This window comes from Mastigoproctus giganteus, chromosome 1, assembly GCF_048544385.1.
Source record: "Mastigoproctus giganteus isolate SK-2022 chromosome 1, ASM4854438v1, whole genome shotgun sequence".
NCBI lineage: Eukaryota > Metazoa > Arthropoda > Arachnida > Uropygi > Thelyphonidae > Mastigoproctus > Mastigoproctus giganteus.
This window is the reverse complement of record NC_143575.1, coordinates 43,166,341-43,188,863: the sequence shown is the minus strand read 5'-3', so window position 1 is coordinate 43,188,863 and position 22,523 is coordinate 43,166,341. Positions and strand designations below refer to the sequence as shown.

Genomic DNA, 22,523 nt, shown 5'->3' with positions numbered 1-22,523 from the left:
GCACCAGCACTCGTCTCATAACATCAGTCTCGTTCTCCAATTGCCGCATTGTGTACGACTCGTGTGTCTAGGTAAAGTGCATCGAAGCTACTAAAACTACTTATAATTGATGGATTGTAATAATCTTCCGCGGGGTAGAAAAGAATATTTAGTTCTTTTGGAAATAAACGAACAACTGGATAGCGAATTGTAGATATTTTTACTATTTTTCTGATGATGGTATTAGACCGTAAACCTCTGAAGCGGAAAAAGCAAAGTTAAATTTCAAAAAAGATGAAAACGCAGACTCCACGTATACTTGCAAATTAAACGGTTTTATTGATTGCAACCCAGGAATGGAAAACAGAATTTCCCAAACAAAGGCATGCTCAATTAACTAAATACTGTAATTGCAAAATGATGTCAATGTTTCGGATCCGCTCTGGAATTCCATTCTGAAGAGAAGTTGCAATACTGTAGAGGCGATCGTCTCATACAGGCAGTAAACTTGGGGCGTCGTAAATAAGCATTGTAAGAACTGGAAAGAACACTGCAAAAAATCAATAGTGGTAGTGAATACATAGAGTAATGTATCCACTACTACTATTAATTATCACGGATAGTAATAAATCCATAAAGTTTCTTTCAACGTACTGAACACAACGTACTCTTAAAAGTAACAACATTTACTTTAGTGGAGAGATAAACAAGATTAGCTGTCCAATTGCCGTAAAGTCTTGAGTTCAAAACGTTTTTGCCAACTACAAGCTATATATAATTTTATTTATTTATTTACAGCTCTGGAATAGGAGACACAATACATGCACTCAGTGGCCTCTATGCACAACTCCTTATCGTTATAACCGCCATTCTAGTATTTACGGAGGTTCTCCACGATAAAATTCCTCTTCTGTATTTTCACGTAAGTATTTAGTATTAGCCAGAAGGGTGCAAGAAAGCCCAAAGCTTTTAGTGCACCAGACAATAAAATAAAAAGTAAAATACAACAATAAATAAAAATATATAGTAGATATCATTTTTTTTATAATAAGTAGATATCATTTGGTTGGTTTAGTACTCATACGCATATTTTACTGAATAAATACTCTTACACTATTGACCAAACTCTATTCTACCTGCAAACTCTTTCTTGAAAAGTCAACATGACCTACTAATAAATGGAACTTAATATTTTGACTCTCCACGAAAATTTCAGTATGAAAATAAATTTTAATTAACGCTAAAAGTATTGCTTTAATGCAGTTTTTTAATATTTCGACTGAAGGACAATTGTGTTAAGCGGAGCTGAGATGTGTTCCTAATACCTCGGCTCTTCGTTTATTTCATACATTTATAAATTTAAAAAAAATATATTTTTTTTTTTAAAATAATTTTCCAAAATCTTTACTATAGTAGGATTAATGCCCATCTGTATAGAACAGACGAAAAAAGATGCAAAGTCTAATGAAAGACGCGCATTTCGGTTTATAAAAAGATTTCTATGCACCAGAGCTAGGATTTTAATTATTAAGCCATTACACCGTCGTCAATGGGCTAGCCGGTCATTCTGCTTAAATAGCTTAATTATGAAAAAAATTTACTTATTTTATGGCAGGTTTCACACGCAAATTTTATCTCGTTTCAGGGTTACATTTTCACCTACCTAGTGGGTACAGCTATTGTATGTCTGGTAGGAGCCTATATTAGCGTGCTCCTTGATAAGTTTTCTTTATCGTCTCGAAACGAAGATGAAGAAGATAGTGGCTACAACCGTAACAAGATAACCCTGTTCACCATAGACACCAGCATTTACCTGCGTACTGGAGCTTTAGGTAAGAGAAATCGAACATTAACGCAACTCTATATTAAAAACGATAAAATTTGAAATTTCTGGTTTAAAACTTAAAGTTTCTCAATGAGCTGAATATTATAATCTAGTATAAATCCTCCCTCCTTTTTATGAAATCTGAAAATTCACCTATAAAAATGTTCTTGTTTATACTCTGGCACGACCATGGTCAGAGAGGTTTGCAAAAAATCATGAATTTTTTTTTTTTTTTTTTTGTTTTCAACTAAGGCCATATTGCTCCGGGAATATGCGGTGGTCATTCCTTGACCTTTCCGCATACTCCGTATTTGGTGGATTACGGGCTCGAACTCCGGTCTAATCAAGAAGCGTGTGCTACGCACTGCTGCTCCTGGCTACGGAGGCGTCGTTTACAAAAAATCATGAATACAATCATTAATCGTATTTAGCAGTTACGGGCTTGAGCCACGGTCCACTTAAAGTGTGTGCTACTGCATTCTCGCTCTTGACCACTCGACTACGTCAGACCTTAAAAGTTAATAAGTTGCATTTCAAGTTGGGGTTAAAAAATTGTTAAAGTGAAACGAATAAATTGGTGAAATTATAGTCAAATGCATGCGCATTCTGGTTGTCAAAAGTAAAGATAACGCTAGAGTAATTTGGTTGAGAAAGTTTTGGGTAATGTGTCCTTATAATCTTGCATGGTCATCATGAGTGTAGGATGCGTGTAAATACTTAATTCATGTAGGGTTATGATGGACATGAATATTGCCAGATGTACAATGGATACCAGTAAAAGTAACTGATTGGTCTTCATACTTGTGAGACATCCGTTGATTTACGTAAATTAAGAAAATCGTTAAATCAATGTTAAAATATTTAATCATAATAGGTTCATAAAGCAAAAACTTGTAAGTGGACAATGAATTTTTGATAATGGGCCATTTCGAGGCCGAAATGGAAAATTTTACAAAGCGGAACACTCGTTAATAAAATAAATTATTTTTAATAATCAAGCAAGGTACAGGTTAGTGCAGTGGTTTTCAACCGGGGTGCCGCAACAACATTCCAGGGGTGACACGTAATTTGGGTTTAAGTTAATTAAACATTATTTTTTTAAAATTTATGTTTATTTCATTATAAAAAGTGTACAGTATCTCTTTAATTTTGTGGTGATCTATAATTGATGTTTAGTAAATAAAGAATAAAATTATTATATACAGTATATATATATATAATTTGTATTATGTAAATGTAATTTTTATAATTATATTATTGTAATAACTATCATATAACATATATTTTTTAATATTATATATATACACAGAAAGAGAATCGGATCTAATGGGCAGAAAACTGAGTAGGGGTGCCGCAAAATAAAATAAATTACTTAGGGTGCCGTTATTAAAAAAAAAGGTTGAAAATCACTGGGTTAGTGCAATGGCATTAGTTTAATTCGTAGCCATCTACCAAAGTAGTTAAATTGGCATCGTTTTAATTATATCTCATATTGTGAATACCTTCACGAGGAGTTTCCATGGTGTTGTACTACCTGGAATAACGTCAATTTAACTACAGGCAACTCTCGGTTTACGAACGAGTTCCGTTTCAAGACGTTGTTCGTTATGTGTATCTTGCATTCTTGAGCTTTTATGATACGTAACGTATACGTTACCAGCCATTTTAAAGCATTAAAACCATGCAATAAACATCGAATGGTCTATATAATACGTTTTATTATAATGTATGTATGCATTATGGTTTATTGTATACGATACGTAACATAAAATAAAATAAGAAAAGAATAAAAAAAAACAAGGCATCGTACTTGTTAATTTTAATTAAAAACAGAGTTACAAAATAGAAATAAAGAAAATGAGTACTGTACATACATATGTATTCAACTTTTACTCGTAAATATCTTCGTCACACTTCAACATTTTTCGCGGCCTGGCATGTAAACCAACTTTTTTTTTTACTGGCTAGATCAGTTTTATTTAACCAAGAACAATTCAGTATAATTATCACACAATAATAATTTTCTGACAATTATTGTAATAAATACATTTTTTAAAAGTTTATTAAAATCTTACTTGTAAGATTATTTAAATCTTACAATTACGTTCACTATACGTTTGGCATTATGTTTTATAAGGAACTCTATCTACTGGCGACTTTAATTGGTAGATGGCTACGAATTAAACTGATACTAATGCGCTAACCTATATGTTAGTTATTCCACCACGTAGCATGAGGCTCTTGCCCTAAAATACTCTACAGTTTATACTACTGCACACCATCAGGCATCTCTTATATTCTGGAGTTATACTTCATAACTAGGTTGTCACTGTTGCAACACCAGAGTACCTGCCCATCCACCGATGAGAAGCCAATAAGCTTCGAACGGTGCCATCTGGGTGGTGGTATCCGCCGAGAATAAGTAACAGTCTTCTCCACTGGTAAAGTGTTACTTATTCGAGGTAGTACAATACCATGGTAACTCGCTATGAAGGTATTCACAACATGAGATATAATTAAAACTATGCCGCCAATTTAACTGCTTTGGTAGATGGCTACGAATTAAACTGATGCTATTGCACTAACCTATACGTTAGTTATTCTACCACGTAGCATGAAGTTCTTGCCCTAAAATACTTTATAATCAAGCAAGGCTAATCGTTCAGTATGTTCAGAGATGTATCGTCCCAGTCATTATATACGCATCAGTGATTTGGTCATCTTCCCCCGTCCCCCCTACCTGAAACGCTATGTTGGATTAAAATACTGGTACCTGCGATGGTTGAACTGGGCCACAAGGAAGCTCTTCACAACCTTCAAGGCGGTAGTAGTAGTAGTGGCATGTGATGCAAGAAAGCAAGTGTATGAGCTTATGCAGCATCAGCCAAAGAAAAAAAAAAAAAAAAACACACCATTCCCTCCAAATGCCTGTCCAGTTCCTCCTTAAATTTATTCAACCTATCAACTTCCACAACGACAGATGGAAGTTTGTTCCATCAATTAACCACCCGCTGGCTAAAGGCAAATTTCCGCACATCTAATCTACATCTGTCTTTTCTTAATTTGAATTTATGCCCCCTTAGGTTCGTAATCTGAACAAGTGGAAGGATCCCATCAGAATTCAGCGTGCTCAACCCATTCAAGGCCTATTGTACATGTACATGTACTATTCTCGAACCTGGGCATCCCACCGTGGGAACACCTCATCGTTACACAGAAAATTATAACCCTTAGTCAGTTGTTTACACACACACTTTGGATGCCCCTGACATTGACAACATTCTGTGCAGCGGGAAGAGAAGAGGCCAAAATTACAACTTTACTATCTACAGAACTGCACTTCGAATCCTAACATGTATTTCATACATGTTACCCTCCAATACCATCAATTTCTACAACATCCTTGAAATAGACTTCCTTAAAATACGTTTTGAAAAGAAATGCAGAAAACAAATCCTGGCTGAAACCTCCGTGGTTCAATTCTGACGCAGCACGAGTGATTCCAGAAACTGGTCTCATTAGCTTTACAAACCAGAAATCCGGTGTCGGCGACTGACAGGGCCAATTTGGGATGTGCTATTTTCTATCAGGGATTTGCCAATGGTCAATTTTTTTACCATGAAGTTCGAAATGGACCTCAGACGTTTTCTTACTAAGCTCATTGATCAATTTCTGTGCATTTTTATAAAATTAATTTTATATAATTTACTCTTGTTATTATACATTTATTTTTATTTTATTTACTCCCATAACTTCACATATAATCTACTTTATTATTGTTATACACTAATTATTCATCTATTGATATTATAATCATTATTGTAATTACTGACTTGTAACCAATGTAAACCCGCTAGCGCCTTGCTGTCTAGGGAAAGATTACGATCTCCAACTAAATAAATATGTACGTAATATTACGGATGCGTATGACGAACCGCAGGCGTTCCGATGTGCTCCAGTCCACCGAGCTTGATTGAAGCACATACTGTTTCATTAGCATGGGTGAGGGGTGGAGGGCAAAATTTAGCTGTTTTAGAATATGATCTAAGGCCATGGGGTGTCAGTATATATATGAAATAACCGAACTTTCCACGAGAAAAGAATTATACCTCCCCCTCAACTTCAGATAAGACTGGAATTCAGTCCTTTTCCACATGGCGTGGAAATAGAACGATCCCAACCATCCACTCTGGTAACTCGAGGAATCAGAGGACAGAAGAAATTTTATTCACACGGTGAGCGGAAGTAACGAAAGTAAATGAAAGTTAATATTTAATAGAAAAAAAATGTCGAAGCCTGTACTGCTTCAGAAGCATGGCTGGATTTGGGGATTGGGAATCCAGAAGAACTTGTTGTTTCATCTACTGTTAGTGTCAGCAGTAGATGAAAATAAATGAAGAAAAATTACTTTTTTTTTAGAAAATTCCATTGTAGCTTTCCACAGTCTCAGAAACGTGAAAGTGTATACTGCATTAGCGCCATGAATCGGTTGAAAAGTTAACAAGCAAGAAGAAGCTTGGTGAAACCAGATGGAAAGAAAGTCAAGAAAGGTTACTTTTTTTTTTAATTGATAGGCTGTTGAAGCCTGCAACAAATAGAAGAGTCTTCGATTAAAAATACTACTATTTTCCATTACTTTCTTTGTTCCTGGTCTCAACGGCAATAAGTTTCTTCTTGATGCTCAACTCACTCAGCTCATCCATGATACTAGCAATACACTTGTTTTAAGTTTTCCGTAAACAGGTAAAATGCTTGTTGAAAGACACTGACCAAACATGTACATAAACCAGTTATCATTCATTCAAGGTTCAACTTCGAATTAATTCAATAATCTAGCCTTCGCTCTTCATTTCTGGTCGTTGAAACAACCTCCCTTCATATGTGGTTCTTGAAACTTTCAATATACTGAAATGTAAATCCAACGTGAACAAGTTCTTGTTTCCAAACCTTCAACCCATCCGTGGTGTTTTTGAGGGGCACAATAAAATTAAAAATAGAGTGCAGATTGTAAAATGAATAGAGTGTCTGCCCAAGAAAGTACGAGTATATCAATAATCACAATATCTATGTCACTAAATTACTGTTTAAGAGCATTGCATATTGAAAGGTTTGTATTTTTGGTCTTGAACTGTATACACTGAATCCTTGCATAGAATATACAGCTCACCAGCGGGGAAGTGTAAAGCAGAAGAGTTCGTTGCCATAGAATGACAACACTTTAAAGAAATTCTTCATATGGAAGAGACGGTCATCTGAATATCAGATTTTACACTTTGGAATTGGGTCCTCGTTGGCATTTCATGTTAAAATTTTATCATGTTTTTACTTATTTAGAGGTGCAATAATTACCGAAATATAACACGCACATTACTTTAAATTAATTTCAGCCTTTTAAGCAAGTTTCGTTCTCATTCATAAACTAATACCTATTCTTACGTATTTTCAGTGTTTGGATTGGGTACCTTGGTACCAACAGGACTAGAAATAGCATCTCTCTTTACCATGCATGAACACTGTATGGATGAATTAAATCTGGCCCAACCCGTTCTTCGAGGCCTCTTCTCCTTTCTGCAGATGCATTTTCTTTTCATGAATGCCCAAGTAAGTCGCAGTGCTAAGTTTAGGTTAAACATTTAGAGCAATTATGTAAGCTAGCATCAAGGGAAAAGAGATTACTGTGTCTCCTTTTGTGATAAACCGAAGTGCATTTTTTACAGATAAATTAGCATTTTATAATAAAAGTTAACAAATAGTACATACTTCAATTCTGGATAAGTCACATTTTATGTACATCAGTTCAGTTTGACAACCCTCACTCATCCGTCAGTATTTCGCTGATTAATATCATTATCAGCGGCATACTGACGGATACTTGTGTATAATATTAATATCATACACAAGTGGTGTTTAAAGGTGATCCGCGGCCTTACGCTGGTCTGTGACAAAATTAAATTCGCTTATTACGCGGGCATGCCTATGACATACTTGCGCAAATAAGCGCTTTCATAAGACATTTTATTTTTATGTTGGAGTTTTGGTTAACAAAATTCTGTAATATTGTAGCAACAACAATAACATTTCATTATAATATTAAATTAAAATTAAAACTATTCCACATCGCTTATGTGCAAATTTTAATGGTTTATGGGATTAAAAGTAGGAAAGTAAACAAATTGCGTAAAGCGGATATGACAAACAAGGAAGCTGATACAATACCCTGTACCAGTTTGCCGATACAGGGTACTGTATAAGCTAAAATATATAATTATATGTAAATAAGTTAAAACAAATAAGAGTGATAAGGGGGCATGGCCACATGAAAATTTTTCAGAACGATATTTGGACGACGTAGTGCACATGAATGGCCTGCTCAATCTTGACAGCACACTTTTTTTTTTCTGTAGTAATTGAGCTAGGGAAAAAGTTCATTTCAAGAACGTAAAGATCGTATAAAAACATTATGGAAAAAAACGTATAAAAAATATAAAAAACATGTCTCGAAACTTGATACCAGACAACTTGTGTAATCGAGACCCGCTAATATTCGTAAAATCGGACAAATGCTAACTCTGTCCAACATGTCGAACGTAAGATCTCAAAAAAACTGGAAGAAAGAATGGACCAAGTTCTCGATATGATTACGAGAAGCAATGGCCAAAGTAGCTGTTCGTCTAGAGAAATTTAGACGAACAAAACTTATGTAATCTATAAAACAATAATTTAATTAAGTCATAAATCAACATCCTATGTAGAGAGTATTTATATATCCTATATGGATCTTGGAGTAATAATTTAATCAAGTAAAAGTTTTCCAGCAGAAATACAAAATATAACCAAATGAATACACCAAACTTTAGGTTTATTAAAGACATGTATCTTACCTCTATAATCTTCATCTCCTTATAGATTACAAGTACATCTGACTCTAGTCATTCCTACCTTGCATCACGCTTTAATGGTTTCTGACATCAGAATCACGAATTAAGAAACTTTGAAAAGATCCAAAGACAATCAATTAAACACATGTTTAGGCTTAAATAGTGAAATAAATTATTAGAATCATAAATACAGTAAACACTTGAAAATCCAACCCTTTACAATTCGAAATTCCTTAAAATCCAACACATTAAAATAATTAAAAAAATCATCAACATTTTACAATTTCTCAGAAAATACTGAAAAAGCAATCTGGCACTCTAATCAAAGATCTCATTTGCTTTAAGAATCCATGCAAAAAAGGTAACATTTCTGTCTTTGTAAAATGTTTACAAGACTGTCTTGTGTTTTAATCTGTTTATCCGGTCAGCAGGATTTAAACTGCATAGTTAATGCAACGGTCTTAATTCTTACAGAACAAGCTTGCTTTTGCATCGAGTTGCCCTGGTATTGCGCTACTTTCTAAGAGATGGATTCCTCGAAGATAGACTGCTATGACAACTTGTTTCGTGACTAACTGGTCCCTCTTTAGAGCATGTGGTGTCTCTAGCGACAAAACACAGGCAAAACAGTTGTAAATAAATTGTTCAATATGAGCTACTATACAAAATCAGTTTTCAAAGATGTAATATAGTTAAAGCTGTCAGTTGACATCGCTTCTCGATCATAAGAAATGTTTTCAAGTTGTAAAATAGCTAAGGCTATCTCCTGAAAGCAGTGCATTATTAGGGCAATTCAAATCATGATATTAGCATTAGTAGAGGCATTTGATGCAAGAAAGCAAGCTTATGCAGCATCAGCCAAAAAAAAAAAAAAAAAAAAAATCCACTTCCACTTCACCCCTCTGTTCGTTCGAAATACCCGTCCAGCTGAGCCTTAAACTTATTTAGGCTATCAACTTCCACAACAGGGATGGAAGTCTGTTCCACCAACCAACCACCCGCTGGCTAAAGGCAAATTTACGCACGTCTATCCTACATCTGTCTTTCCTCAATTTGAATTTATGCCCTCTCAGGTGATTATTCTGAGCAAGAGGAAGAATCCCATCAGCATTGAGCATGCTCAAACCATTCAAGGCTTTATACACCTCTATGAGATCACCTCGCTGGTGCCTAGTCTCCAGACACTGTAATTTGGATATTAAGAGCAATAATATTCTCTCTTTCTTCTTCCTTCTCTCTCTCTCTCTTCTGCCTTCTCTCTTTTACTTATTGACGTTATATATGCACTGGGGCATACCCTACCCCTTTAATTACATTTCAGATCAAGCCCATATTCAAAAGAGGTGACCGACTTACTCGACTATCAATCAATAACCTTACAGAGTAAACTTAACAAAGTAACCGAAAATTATTTTATGACCGACACATAGCAACTACCTTTAAAAATTTTCTTTATTAAATCCTAATCTATACTTCCACCAAAAGAGCAAAAGCACTGAAACCCTTTCAGAAGAACTCACTGATACTTTCGACACTAATTTGAATATTAATAACTATATATATTAATCGGGTTCATTAATTTGAAAATGACATCCCTTTTACTGAAAAAGCTATCTAACTTAGAAATCAGAGGAAAAAATATATGATTTGGTAAACTGTCACTTAACAAGGAGAAAACTTAATTGTACAGGTTGAGACTGACTACAAGGAGTAAAAAGAACATTACATGTGACGTGTCCCAGGGCACTGACCCTGGCCCACCAAATACGGAGGATGCGGAAAGGTCAGGGAATGACCACCGCATATCCCAGGAGCAATATGGCCTTAGTTGCTAATGCTCCTAAACAACAACAACAACTGACCCTGGCTCTATATTATTCAACATCTTTGTGAGTAATCTTTTTGTCTCCAATACATAAGTAAATGTTAATACTTGTGCATATTACAGGTAATAATTTACCCAAATGACCACTGATTTATAGAGAGATTTAATTAATATACAGAACTGGACACATGATAAACTTGTAATTAGCGGAAGAAAAAGAAAAATCTTATTAAGCAAACCTTAATAAGATTGCCGAATGCACAACTACAATACCATTCCACAGTTGCTTACACTAATCTTGTTCATTATTATAGAGTGCAAATTGAGACTGTTCTTCATGTACTTATTTTATCCATTCAAAATAAGTTGAATATAACCATCAGAATCTATGCCTGTTCTGTACATTGCTTTAATATACAGTACTCAGTTCTAAACTATACTGTCAATAGCTGGACCACAGCTAAACAATATAGCGAAAACATAATAATTTTCTGACTATAATATTTAAGTTACTTATGGGTAAGAAAATCTGGAATGATCCTAATTTAATATATCAGGTCTTTCTCAAGTTTAAAGTTATGTACCTCTCTCTCAAAAAAAAAAAAAATAAATAAAATAAATAAATAAAAAATAAATCTAATTTGAATATCGATCTAAAACCTGTTAGAACATTCCCAAACTCGGGACAAATATGGTTTTAGGCAGTGGCGCGTTATCCTATAGGCAAAAAATACATGTGCCTAGGGCCCCGATCAGAGGGGTTCCCCAAAATTGGAGGATACGCCCTCTGATATGCCCCCCCCCTTGATAAAACAAAACGAGCTGAGTGACAAAAATATTTTCATTACATGTTGCATCTGTCTATAGCCGGCGGTCCCTACTTGCATCTGTTTATGGGCCCTGGTGAAGTAGGACCCTAGGCTTTGCCCACTTTTGCTATACGGTAGCTACGCTCCTGGCTGAGTAGGGTGGATAAACATTCATAAATTTTTGGAAATTTCTCTTCTAAATTGTGCATAACTCTTCAGCCTGCATAGCAACAAGGTAAACAAACTGCGTAAATGCTGCTAAGGCTATTCAGGTTGCTGAGATGTGAGGTGTGTCAGTTCACTCGCTACGTGTACGGAGCCACTACGACCGGCATTTTAGCAGTTGTCAGGACAGATAATGTACAACAACAACACGATTTGTTTATAATGGCGGTGTCGGGCTGTGTGTGTGTGTGTGTGTGTGAACTCACAGCTTTTCCCTTACCATCGTTGGGTGGGTGGGTCATTTGTCCGGTCTCGCTCATATTCCAAATGATGTCTAAATTAAAAATTATGTGTACGTATTGGGTATACATTAAAGGCTGAGCGATTTCATTTATGGGTGCACCGGGTCGGGGGGGGGGGAGAATGAAGACCAAGGGGATGGACAAGCATAATATTCTATAAATATAATTTCTTATTATGATTTTTGAAAATATTAAAATTAAATTCATATTTTTTGGCTAGGTGATCCTACCCTTTTGATGACTGGCTAGCCCGTTTACTGCCAACTACAATATTACTTCTGGAGTCCCCCCCCCATACACACAGAAGCCTGGGGGCCAAAAAAAAAAAAATATATATATATAGTACATATTTGGGGGGGGGGAACTATATATGTATATATCAATTTTGAAACTAGAATAGCAGACTTGAGGAATGTAATATATTAGAACAGAAATATCATTATACAAGTTTCACTTTGCAGTCTTGCATAATTTATAAATTCTTATTCCTTAAATAAGTAGTATTATACTTGTATATGCTTGGGAGAGAGAGAGAGAGAGAGAGAGAGCTACAAGTTGTTTTTTTTTTCTTTTCTTTATTTTTCAGGAAATAGTGCGTTCACTGGGCTGGTTCCGCCACATAGCTCTGATGCATCTATTTGCCACAAACATTGCAGTGTGGGTTCGCCTTTTATTGTGGGAATGCGCCAAGGATTGGTTGAACGCTGCTCATATCTTTCATAATACTATCACGACAGACATTTTTAAGAAATTGAATGTGACAGTCCATTCTCTGAAAACCAACGGTGAACACAGAGTTTACGGTAAGTTGCAGAGGTTCAGTTATTTCACACAATCTATCACGCTCTCAAACTAGTTACACATTCAGTGTTCATTGAAATACGATCGTCCACTTTTCAGCAATAACTGAAAAGTTTAATAATATTTTGCTTCAAGAGGTGGGGGAAGGTGGATCACAACTAGAAGAGGCCTAGAATAGATATCGAGATTATGGTGCAAATCCGGAAATATGGAATGATTTTAAAACCTCGTTGCATAAAGAGTTCACAGTATAAATGGCATTATTTTAGCAAAAGAATTCTCCTTTCTGTGTAACGTATACGTCTATGTATATGTTTAGCGATCGGATTATTTATTTATTTATTTATTATCACCTAAGACATTACATGCTGCTCCAATAGAATGTGCAATAACAAAAGACAAGCTGGCCAACATTGCTTGTGAACATAAAAAGTAACGCGCACAAACATCAAAACGATTTTTTGTTAATATTAAATATTACCATTTAATATTAAAAAAAAACGACTATATTAATAATTTTTCATTATTAACAAAGTCGGAAATAACAAAAAGGCATGATGAGAGATACGGGAAAAAAAAAAAAAAAAACATGAGAAAGTTACAAATCAGTTTAACTCATTAAAAGGAAGAGAAAATACTGAACAGATACCTTCATATCACGGACACCCCTGATATAAAGGGATCTAATATCTGGAGATCAGATATATCCTATATCAGGGATCTCCAGGGATGGACTGTAGCAATACCATTAATTTGTAATCTAAAGCGGTAAAAACACATCTCGTTTTAACTTCCTCTTTATGTAAAATGCAGTGTGGTTCTGAATTTTGAAAAAAAGGATTTTTCCACCTCACACAGGGTGGTAAGAACCTTAATAGTATCAAAAATCAGGGCGTCTCAAAGGCAAACTCAAGGTGGGTCAAAGAATTGGCAAGACGACGGTATTGAGCTCTTGAGAGCTAGATGCTACAGAGTGCTGACTGCCAGGGAAATCTCTCGGACTGTCAGTAATCACAGTACAGTATTAAGGCAAATTGTATACAGAAAGCTTCGAAAAATTTCTATTATGGCCTCCGTAGCTAAGTGGTCAGGAGTGGGACTACAGTAGCACACGCTCTTTGAGTAGATCGGGGTTCAAGTCCCTGACTGCTAAAATACGGTAATTGCTGCAGTTTATGAGGCAGCTAATAGTTTGTGTTCCCTTCTCATCACCTTCCCACCAAGAGATCTCATCTGACTTAATGCAGACAATATAGTCTTTACAGCCAAGACCACTGGGTCAATATTTTCAGTACAGGTGACTCAAGATCGTTTTGAAACGGATTCTCGAAGTGTACAGAAATGTGTTCCACATTCTCATCGGGTGACGAGAACCAAGAACACTTTTATAGCCCCTTTTGGAACGTCAGGAAAATTAAGCACTATCATGAAGGAAGTCTGATGGTTTTCGGAGACATTATGATGAATGGCAGCAAATCTTATACTTTGATGGAAACACCTTCAGTTGCCTTTTCAGAGTTTGTTTCCCTTTCCTGCATCGAAGATGGAGGCAAGCGAAGGAAACTTTGAAAATATGACTAGATCACAGATCTAGTCTCTTTTTTCAGAGTACCATAACCGCTGAAATTTTATTTTATTTTATTTTTATCCACACAGGGATCGATGAATTCTTTCAATGTGATACCTTTTTTCAGATGTTTTGAGCAGCCATATCATCGGATCTGAATCTGATTAATCATGCTATGGGAGCCTTATGGAGACGAATTGGAGCACGTCCTTATTTCGAAACCTTCCATATGCTAATATTTGGTTTGTAGAGGAATGGAATTTATTACTACAAGGATATATCATCAGCCTTGTAAACAGCATGAAAGCTCTTTGGCTGGCAGCAATGTCATACACTCTGTTACAGGCTTAAATTATGCAAGGCTGGCACAACTGTTTTTGGCAGTCATGAACTCAGTTATGATTCAGGAAAATAAAAATATTTCTATTCAAACTCAGTAGTTTTGCACAAAAGATTTTAAAGAATTTCAACATGTACATTTTTTGATAATTCAGATTTTGTGGTTGTAATTTTAACTTCTGGACATCGTTGTAGTCTCCGTCGGTATCAGAACTATTATACTTCATTTCAAAAAATATGGTAGAAAGAAGTAAGTTAAATTATTATATGCAAAAATATATATTTTTGCGATTTTCAGATTGGTGATGATTGGTTATCTGATGAGATGAGATGAGATGAGTGATAGCGTAAATTGGAACAGATTAATGGATTATTCCCTTAAAAGAATACGTACTAAATGAATAAATATTCGTCAAAAATTATGTGCCAGTCCTTCTATATAAGGTGTTTCATAATATGGGGGAAATTCTTTCAGGATTGATTCAGCACGTAAAAATAAATAAAAAAAAGTTCAAATAAATATGTATCATTCTGAATGGTTACAGAGCTATGGCTCTTTGAATTTTAAAGAAATGCTATTGAGTTTTCTCTGTTTGCTTAATAACGGAAGTACATAAACATCTTGAGGTTATCTACATTGGAAATCAAATTCTTATGCATAGGAGACTTAACCGAGGCTTAGGCTTCATTGTTTATGTATTTTTTCTATGATCATTTTCTGCACATGGCTTATGCACTTTTTCCTTTTATGCGCATTCCCTTCTCTCGATGAACAAGCTCTAATTTCCATAAAATTGTCATAAGATCGGTATGTATGTGTGTATTAAGCGCCAAAACAACTTAGGCTATGAGGCATTAGTGTATTTGTGTCTGTACACTGCGCATATTATGTGGTTCGCTTGCCTGTTTGCTGAACGAGAAACCCAGGTTTCCGGAAGATAAAAGCATGCAACCCTCGCCAGAGACTGACTAACTCAGTCACGCTGTGGGGAAAAAAAAAAGAAGAGCCTATAAAAACTCTTAGCACTACAGATGGGATTCTAACCGAGCCTTTTTTATCCGGTGCGGAGAGAAAAAGGTGATTATATCCACTGCTTTATGTTTGGCTACTTGGTTTAAATGGAAGTTTATTGGCACAAGGGCAACTAAGGCCAAATTGCACCTGTCACAGTAATTCTGCAAATGATTTTTTTTTTTTTTTTTTTTTCAGTCATATGTCAGATAAGTTCATATAAATGAATTTGTTTTAAAAAATTAAATAAATCTGTTAAATTTGCGTCATCACTGAGAATATGGTTCATCTCTAATGAATTGTTTTGGGTTAAAACCGATTTGAAATTTGTTAATCGAGCAGCATGATTGTAGGGACACTTGAGGAGAATGTGTTTCATTGTAAGTAGGGCGGAACAATGACGACAGTGAGGAGGTTCATCACCTGTCAATAAATGGAGGTGGGTCAGATGGGAATGCCCAATGCGTGTCCTTGCAAGGACAACCTCTTCTCGTCTGTTTAATCGTGAACTCGATTTCCAGTATTGTGGCTTTTTCTTTATTTGGAAAAGTTTGTTATGGGTCTATTGCTGCCATACTGATGTCCATTGGTCAATAGATAACTGTTTTATGATGAGTTTACAGTCCATATAAAGAATCGAGGCAAGTGAAGACACGGGGTTGACTGGATTTTTTGCTGCTTGGTCTGCTTTTTCATTTCCCTGGATTCCAGCAAGCCCGGGAATCCAGCAGAATCTTACGTCTGTGTTATGCTCTGTGAGATTAATTAACTCTGCTCTGATTTCTTTCAGGATAGGGTGAGAGTTCGGACATTTATGTTGTAAAGAGGTTACTGCACTCAAGGAATCGGTATAGATTATTATCTCTTCATTATACCTGTTTTTGACGTGTTCGATAGCCATTTTTATTGCTTGGCAATCAGTTTTTGCCTCAGGTGCAATTACAACTTTTTCGAATACCGCAGGGTTCAATGATTATTATCAACGCTTTCTGAAGCCATGGTTAACGCATAGTGTTTTACCAAATGCGTTGCTTCAGCAACCTTGGCATTCTTTCAATATCCCTTGAAAGAATACTAAACGAATGAATATCCATCAAAAAGTATGTGCCGGTCCTTCTATATAAGGTGTTTCATAACATGCATGCCATTCTTTCGGGATCAATTCAGCACGTGCAAATAATGAAAAAAAAAAAAAAAAAAAAAAAATTCATATAAACAAGTATTATTTTGAATGGTTACAGAGCTATGGCTCTTTGAATTTTAAAGAAATGCTAATGAGTTTTCTCTGTTTGGGTAATAACGGGAGTACATAAACATCTTGAGGTTATCTACATAGGAAATCAAAATTCTTATGCATAGACGTGAAGAACTCTGGGTCGGTAACAAAGAAAAAGCTAAGGATCCCTCCGCCAATGGAGAATTTCCCTATGCTTTAGGTCTCACCATCGTTTACTCTGATTAGTCTATTGTTTAGCAGTACACTAAACATATCAAGTGGGCATTTTTTATGGAAATGAACCAGGGGGAACTGTGAGAAAGTTGTAAGTCCTTGAATGTCGTAAGTATATAATAAATAATAGTATTTATGATAAAAAAAACAATAAAAAACAGTAGTATGTCTACTGTTTGTTATATACTATTGCGAAAAATAAAAATTCGCCTTATTTACTGATTCACTCTCGTACTGCAGTTAAAAGTGAATCGATTTTTAAGGTCAAGCCGATGTTAGTGTAAACTTTTACATCGAAGAATCGTTCACAATTAAATTTTTTGAATGTAATTAAATTCTATGCACAAACAGTGATTTCAATTCAATTGCTTGTTCATTCTTATTTTAATCCTATATTAATGGAAGTAAGTCAGAATTAGAGTAAGAATATGATATGATAAACAAATACACGTAGTTGAACCCTCTCATTCGTCAGTTGCTTAAAAATACAAGTGGTACTTTGGCAACTGACCAGCAGGAACGTTCGTCAATAACGTGAATTTGTTTGTCAGGATTAAAGTAAGGTTGAACAGACTAAATATTATTTTCCAAGTTCAAAATTTAGATTGATGTGCAGTATTTTGATATTTCAGTTACTTCTCAATGCTGGTGGCAGGATCTTGGAGAAGGAAAGACAGAGGGCCTTATCGTTCTTCACGCATGTCTTAAGAACTCCACCATAGGAAACATATGGGAAAAGGCTATGCCCTACATGTATCCATTCATTATCCAGTACTGCTTAGTAGCTGCAGGCATTATCTACATCGTTTGGGCTAATCTGTATGATAGACATCACAAACAAAGGCAGTCTTCTGTCTCTCAGCGAGGGGAGAATACAAAACGGCACGGTCTTGGCTGTCAGGAATCTACTAGAGGACTGTTTCTTGGTCTACTGATTCTATTGGCAGGTTTAATTGTTCTCATCTTGTTCTTTGTATTGTCTGATGATGACTTTCTAGATGACATGCTGTTTGGAATTGTGGTAATGCGATGCACAATATTTGGATTATCTGGATTTGCTGCTTTGCTTGGCTTAATCCAAATAAGGCGAATGAGATCAAAAACAAGCAGGCGACAACGATTAAATGACCTTCTCCAAAGGATAGGAATGCTTGCTGTTTATTCATACGGCATGTGCAGTATGATTGTTGGAGGTGTGCATATAAGTCAAAGAGAAAATCTTGTTTTGTTCATGGATGGAAGTCTTATGGTGATTCAGACATTCATTCAATCTCTCTTCATCCACCAAGTAACCAAGAAACGGTGCGGGCCTGCAAGTGAGATAAACAAGACGCGACCTGGGAGAGAGGCAACCATATTTCTAGTGTTCTCTAATATGATTTTGTGGCTAATTGAGTCCTTAACTGCACAAAACCACGTAGCCAGCCAGCTACAGCTACACTTTTATGGAAAAATCACATGGTCACTAATTAGTCGCATTATGCTTCCTCTTGTTATTTTCTACCGGTTCCACTCAGCTGTGGCTTTGATGGAAGCCTTGAGAAAATCGTATAAGATAAAACGAAACTGAGATAAAATAACCAGTAATAAGAATGATCTACACATGTTTCAAGTATTAAATATCGAAAACCAGAACTACGAACCGACCAGCTATGAAACAGTCTAATTATTTTACTATTTTCAATAAGCTTCATCTGAAATTACTTCGATATCACTGCAGTTCAAGCTGTTTCCCTTTGACTCAGCAAAGCGTGCTAACTCAAACTGACCAGTTTATGAGTGCATTATACGAGAGGAAAAGGAAGTTCGTAAATTATGAATTAGTTCCAACAAAATTTTGAAGCTTAAGTGGCATGGTATCCACTTCAGCTACCGTTGAAGTGACACAGCATATGGAATAATTCATTCCTAACCCTTTGCATTTTGGGTTTAGATTAAATATTTCGGTTTTGCCATGTTCAGTCTGCATATTAGAAATAAATCGAACTGGGTACTACAACAGATTTTGAATAACAAACGAAACTGTAAAAAATATATCTTTTAATGTGAAATTAAATAAATGAATTTTACTAAATCCTTTACTGCATGCTTCTAAGAGCCACATAGAAAAGAAAAACACAAGAAAATCTACATGTTACGACCAAAAAAATTATTTACGTTCGCTGAAGATTTAAGTCTCGAAAGAAACTAAGTCAATTAACAGTTGCTTTATCATATAAATAGTCTTGCCTCGTTTAGCTAAGAAGTGTGATATATTCGGAGGAATTAACTTAAAATTGAAAAAAAGAAATTAAAGGAAACTTCGAGTCTTCTCTTCCCCTCCCCTGGAAAAGTGTACCTGCCATCCGTAGATACTGGACAGCTTGTCCCAGTATAAAAATAAAAATTAACAACCAGAAAAACGCAGACTACATAACCACATCTAGTAATCCTAGTGGCCTGATTTTCGTTTGCACAAAGCAGATCCCGTCGTTGAAATAGCACTCTTAACACACTCTATTAGCACAAATTCCTTTTACCCGAGGATTCTAGAAAGCAATGAATGGAAATAATCATTTCTATTATCTTTAATTAATGCCACTTGGACGATTTCGTGTTCAGGGCTGTCGGGAGCCAAAACAAGCCCCGAGACAAACAGCCTCAGTAGGATGGTCCTCCTGTCCCCGTGTGGGTCTGGGGAAGTTTACTAGCCCCCCCTCACACCGCGAAACTCCTGTTTATGTTACTGTTCCTCCTGGTTATAGTCAAAAACTGTTGTCGCATAGGAAGTCTCGTAGAGCGCTCTCGGTATAGAAGTGTTGTATTAACTCTAACCAACAGCCCCGCCCCCCTGCCGCAACATTCCATTAATAGACATTCCCCACGCCACAAACAGTGGTGACGTATCAGATTACAGATCTCTCCTCCTATGACAGAAGCGAAGATGATTTAATGAAATCATTATTTGTCAACTTATACAAATAAGTATATATACAGTGTCGGGGTGTTTCCTAGACATGTGCCCATCTCCACCTAATTCATTTAGATAACAGAAAAACTGTAAAGTGGGCCTGAAATATAGCTAAGAAATAGAATATTCAAAACAAGAAAAATTTTGGGATGGTTACAATTTTAAACAGATATATCTAAAAGTAATAGTTAAATTTTGTATAGGAAAGATTAAAACTGTATTAAAGAAGTGTTTGTGTATTTAGTGTGTTGTTTATGTCAGGTCACTTGCCATCAGGAAGCAGCTGACATCAACAGCTGCCAACTGATGCCCGTCCCCGGTACGTGGAGCCGGACCTGCTTCTACTATTGTAATCTATAGTGCCAAAGCACAATCCCGCACCCAGCAGAAAAAGTGCAATACTGCTGGGTGCCAGCATTCCTGGTCTCAGGCCGCCCAAACCCAAGAGACAAGGAGAAAGGTGGTCGAAGAACGTGGCCGTCGACGTCTGTCTCGCATTGTTTCAGTCAACCAGAGAGCGACGGTGGCACAAATCACCGCCGACTTCAACGAGGGGTGCCAAAAACGTCTCCACCAAGACCATCAGGCGATCATTAGCCGCAATGGGAGCCGCCGACCCACCAGAGTCCCACTGCTAACACCACAACACAGGATGCTACGCCTCAACGGGACGAAAGAACATCGGCACTGGACCTTGGAAACAGATCTCCTGGTCCGATGAGTTACATTTCCAGTTATTTCGAGCGGACGGAAGGGTGCGTATCTGGTGGAAACCGCACGAAGCTATGCACCCGTCATGTCAACAAGGAACTGTTCAGCTAGGTGGACGGTCGGTAATGTTCTGGACTGTGTTCAACTGGCACACATTGGGACTTCTGGTACATCTAGACGTATCTCTGAACGGTCCAGGTTACGTGTCCATCCTTGCAGGCCATCTGCATCCCTTCATGGTCATCGTGCACCCACAGGGCAATGGACTCTTCCAACAGGACAATGCGCCTCCCCACAGAGTCGTGGTCACTAGAACATGGTTCGAAGAGAACTCGGCAGATTTTATCACCATGGAATAGCCTCACCGGACATGAACCCTGTAGAGCATATTTGGGATTGTGGAAAGGTCCGTTCGAGCTTTGGATCCTCCATCCAGGAATGCGACGGAATTATGGACAGTGGCGCAGCAGGCATGAATGGAAATACCTGTGGAATGCTTTTGTGAACTAATGGACTCGCCGTGTGACTGCCCTTATCCGGGCGAAAAGTGGGCCTACCTATTACTAGGTAGATATCCCACGATTTCTGTCCACTCAATGTACAAGTGTGTGTTTAGCTAAAAAATCCAGATCTAACGTGGGGGGGGGGGAGACCCAACAATTTCCTCCTCTTCAGATCAAATAACTGTACACTGGACTGAAGAAGCCTTTAAATTTTTCCAATCTCAGGAGCAATCTGCACCCAGACTTCTTCAAAGAGGTGAAACAGCGAAACCACTATACTGTCACACAGCGGGCATTCTATTACATAACTTTTATATTAACTTCACTTATATGTAGACGTTTCGGTTCGCTAAAGTGCTAGCATTCGCGCAGACCGGGCCTTAAAGTAAAGGCTAATGAGGCTTTGGGCGCCACACTACAGCTGACAAAAAAATTTTGGTACCATACTTGTGAGACATAAAACGGACTGAGACATGTGTATAAAACAGAGAAAGTGGGAGAGAAAAAAATAAAATTTGTAAAACTTACATGCAGTCAATGATGACTGAAGAAAGGGTTAATAACCTGTCTATTCTACAGACTGAAATTACGTTGCAAGAGAACAGGATGTAGTGAAATTGGCTAATAAATTCACTACACTCCAGTTTGCAAAATTTGTTATATCGGCAAGTAAGTTAGAATACCAACTATGCAGATTACTATACTTTCCACTTTTAAGTTATTACTAAATAATTGTTTTTTTTCGGAATTATTCATTCATTATTCTGCTGTGGTCTTTTTCTACTGCTAAAAAACTAACGTTTTAGCTCATTTAAAAATAAATTTGCAGCAGCGTCTACAACGGTGAACAGAAAGAGATTGAACACGAAAACAGTATCGCGTCTTTAGTGACGAATTATGTATCTGTTACTGGAATGAATAGTATACTTGCTCTTTCCCCAGCATGTATGCACGTCGGAAAACAAGCATACATGCTGGAGAATGAGGTAATCCAGTTTTTTTTTTTTTTTATCAGTAAGTGGTAGTACGCGAATTAGAATAAGCGCCGGGGCAACTAAGTTAATGTATTATTACTACTTAACCTAAACTACTAAAGTTAATTTTTTTTCCCCTAATAAATCATTTTGTACAAGATTTTTAAAAATCCAAGTATTGTTTTAATTTATTAATTAGAATTAAAGCAACAATAAGTTTAAATACAATTTTCATTAAAACTGAAAACCTTTAACGATTTTATTGTTATTACACTAATAAAAACAAAATCTGAAAGGTAGAAAATAATTAAAATTGTTTATTAACATTGGTTTCTAGTGTAATGAATATTTTTGCAGATTGTTGTTCAACTTTATTAACATCGTAACGTCATCTCTTTCTGCGTTTTTCAGGGAGCACAATCAGCAGACGTTT

At 36.4% G+C, this 22,523-nt stretch overlaps 1 protein-coding gene across 1 annotated transcript in view; it reads left to right on the top strand.

The window, feature by feature from the left end:
• LOC150090748 (proton channel OtopLc-like) overlaps positions 1 to 18,866 on the top strand; it is a 37,804-nt gene extending 18,938 nt beyond the window's left edge. Inside the window, exons 3-7 of the mRNA XM_090379839.1 lie at positions 778 to 901; positions 1,625 to 1,811; positions 7,251 to 7,405; positions 12,370 to 12,586; positions 17,585 to 18,866. Coding sequence (XP_090235965.1) covers positions 778 to 901; positions 1,625 to 1,811; positions 7,251 to 7,405; positions 12,370 to 12,586; positions 17,585 to 18,522 — 1,621 coding nt within the window. The 3' untranslated portion in view covers positions 18,523 to 18,866. The remainder of the gene's footprint in view (positions 1 to 777; positions 902 to 1,624; positions 1,812 to 7,250; positions 7,406 to 12,369; positions 12,587 to 17,584) is intronic.
• The last annotated feature ends 3,657 nt before the right edge of the window (positions 18,867 to 22,523 follow it).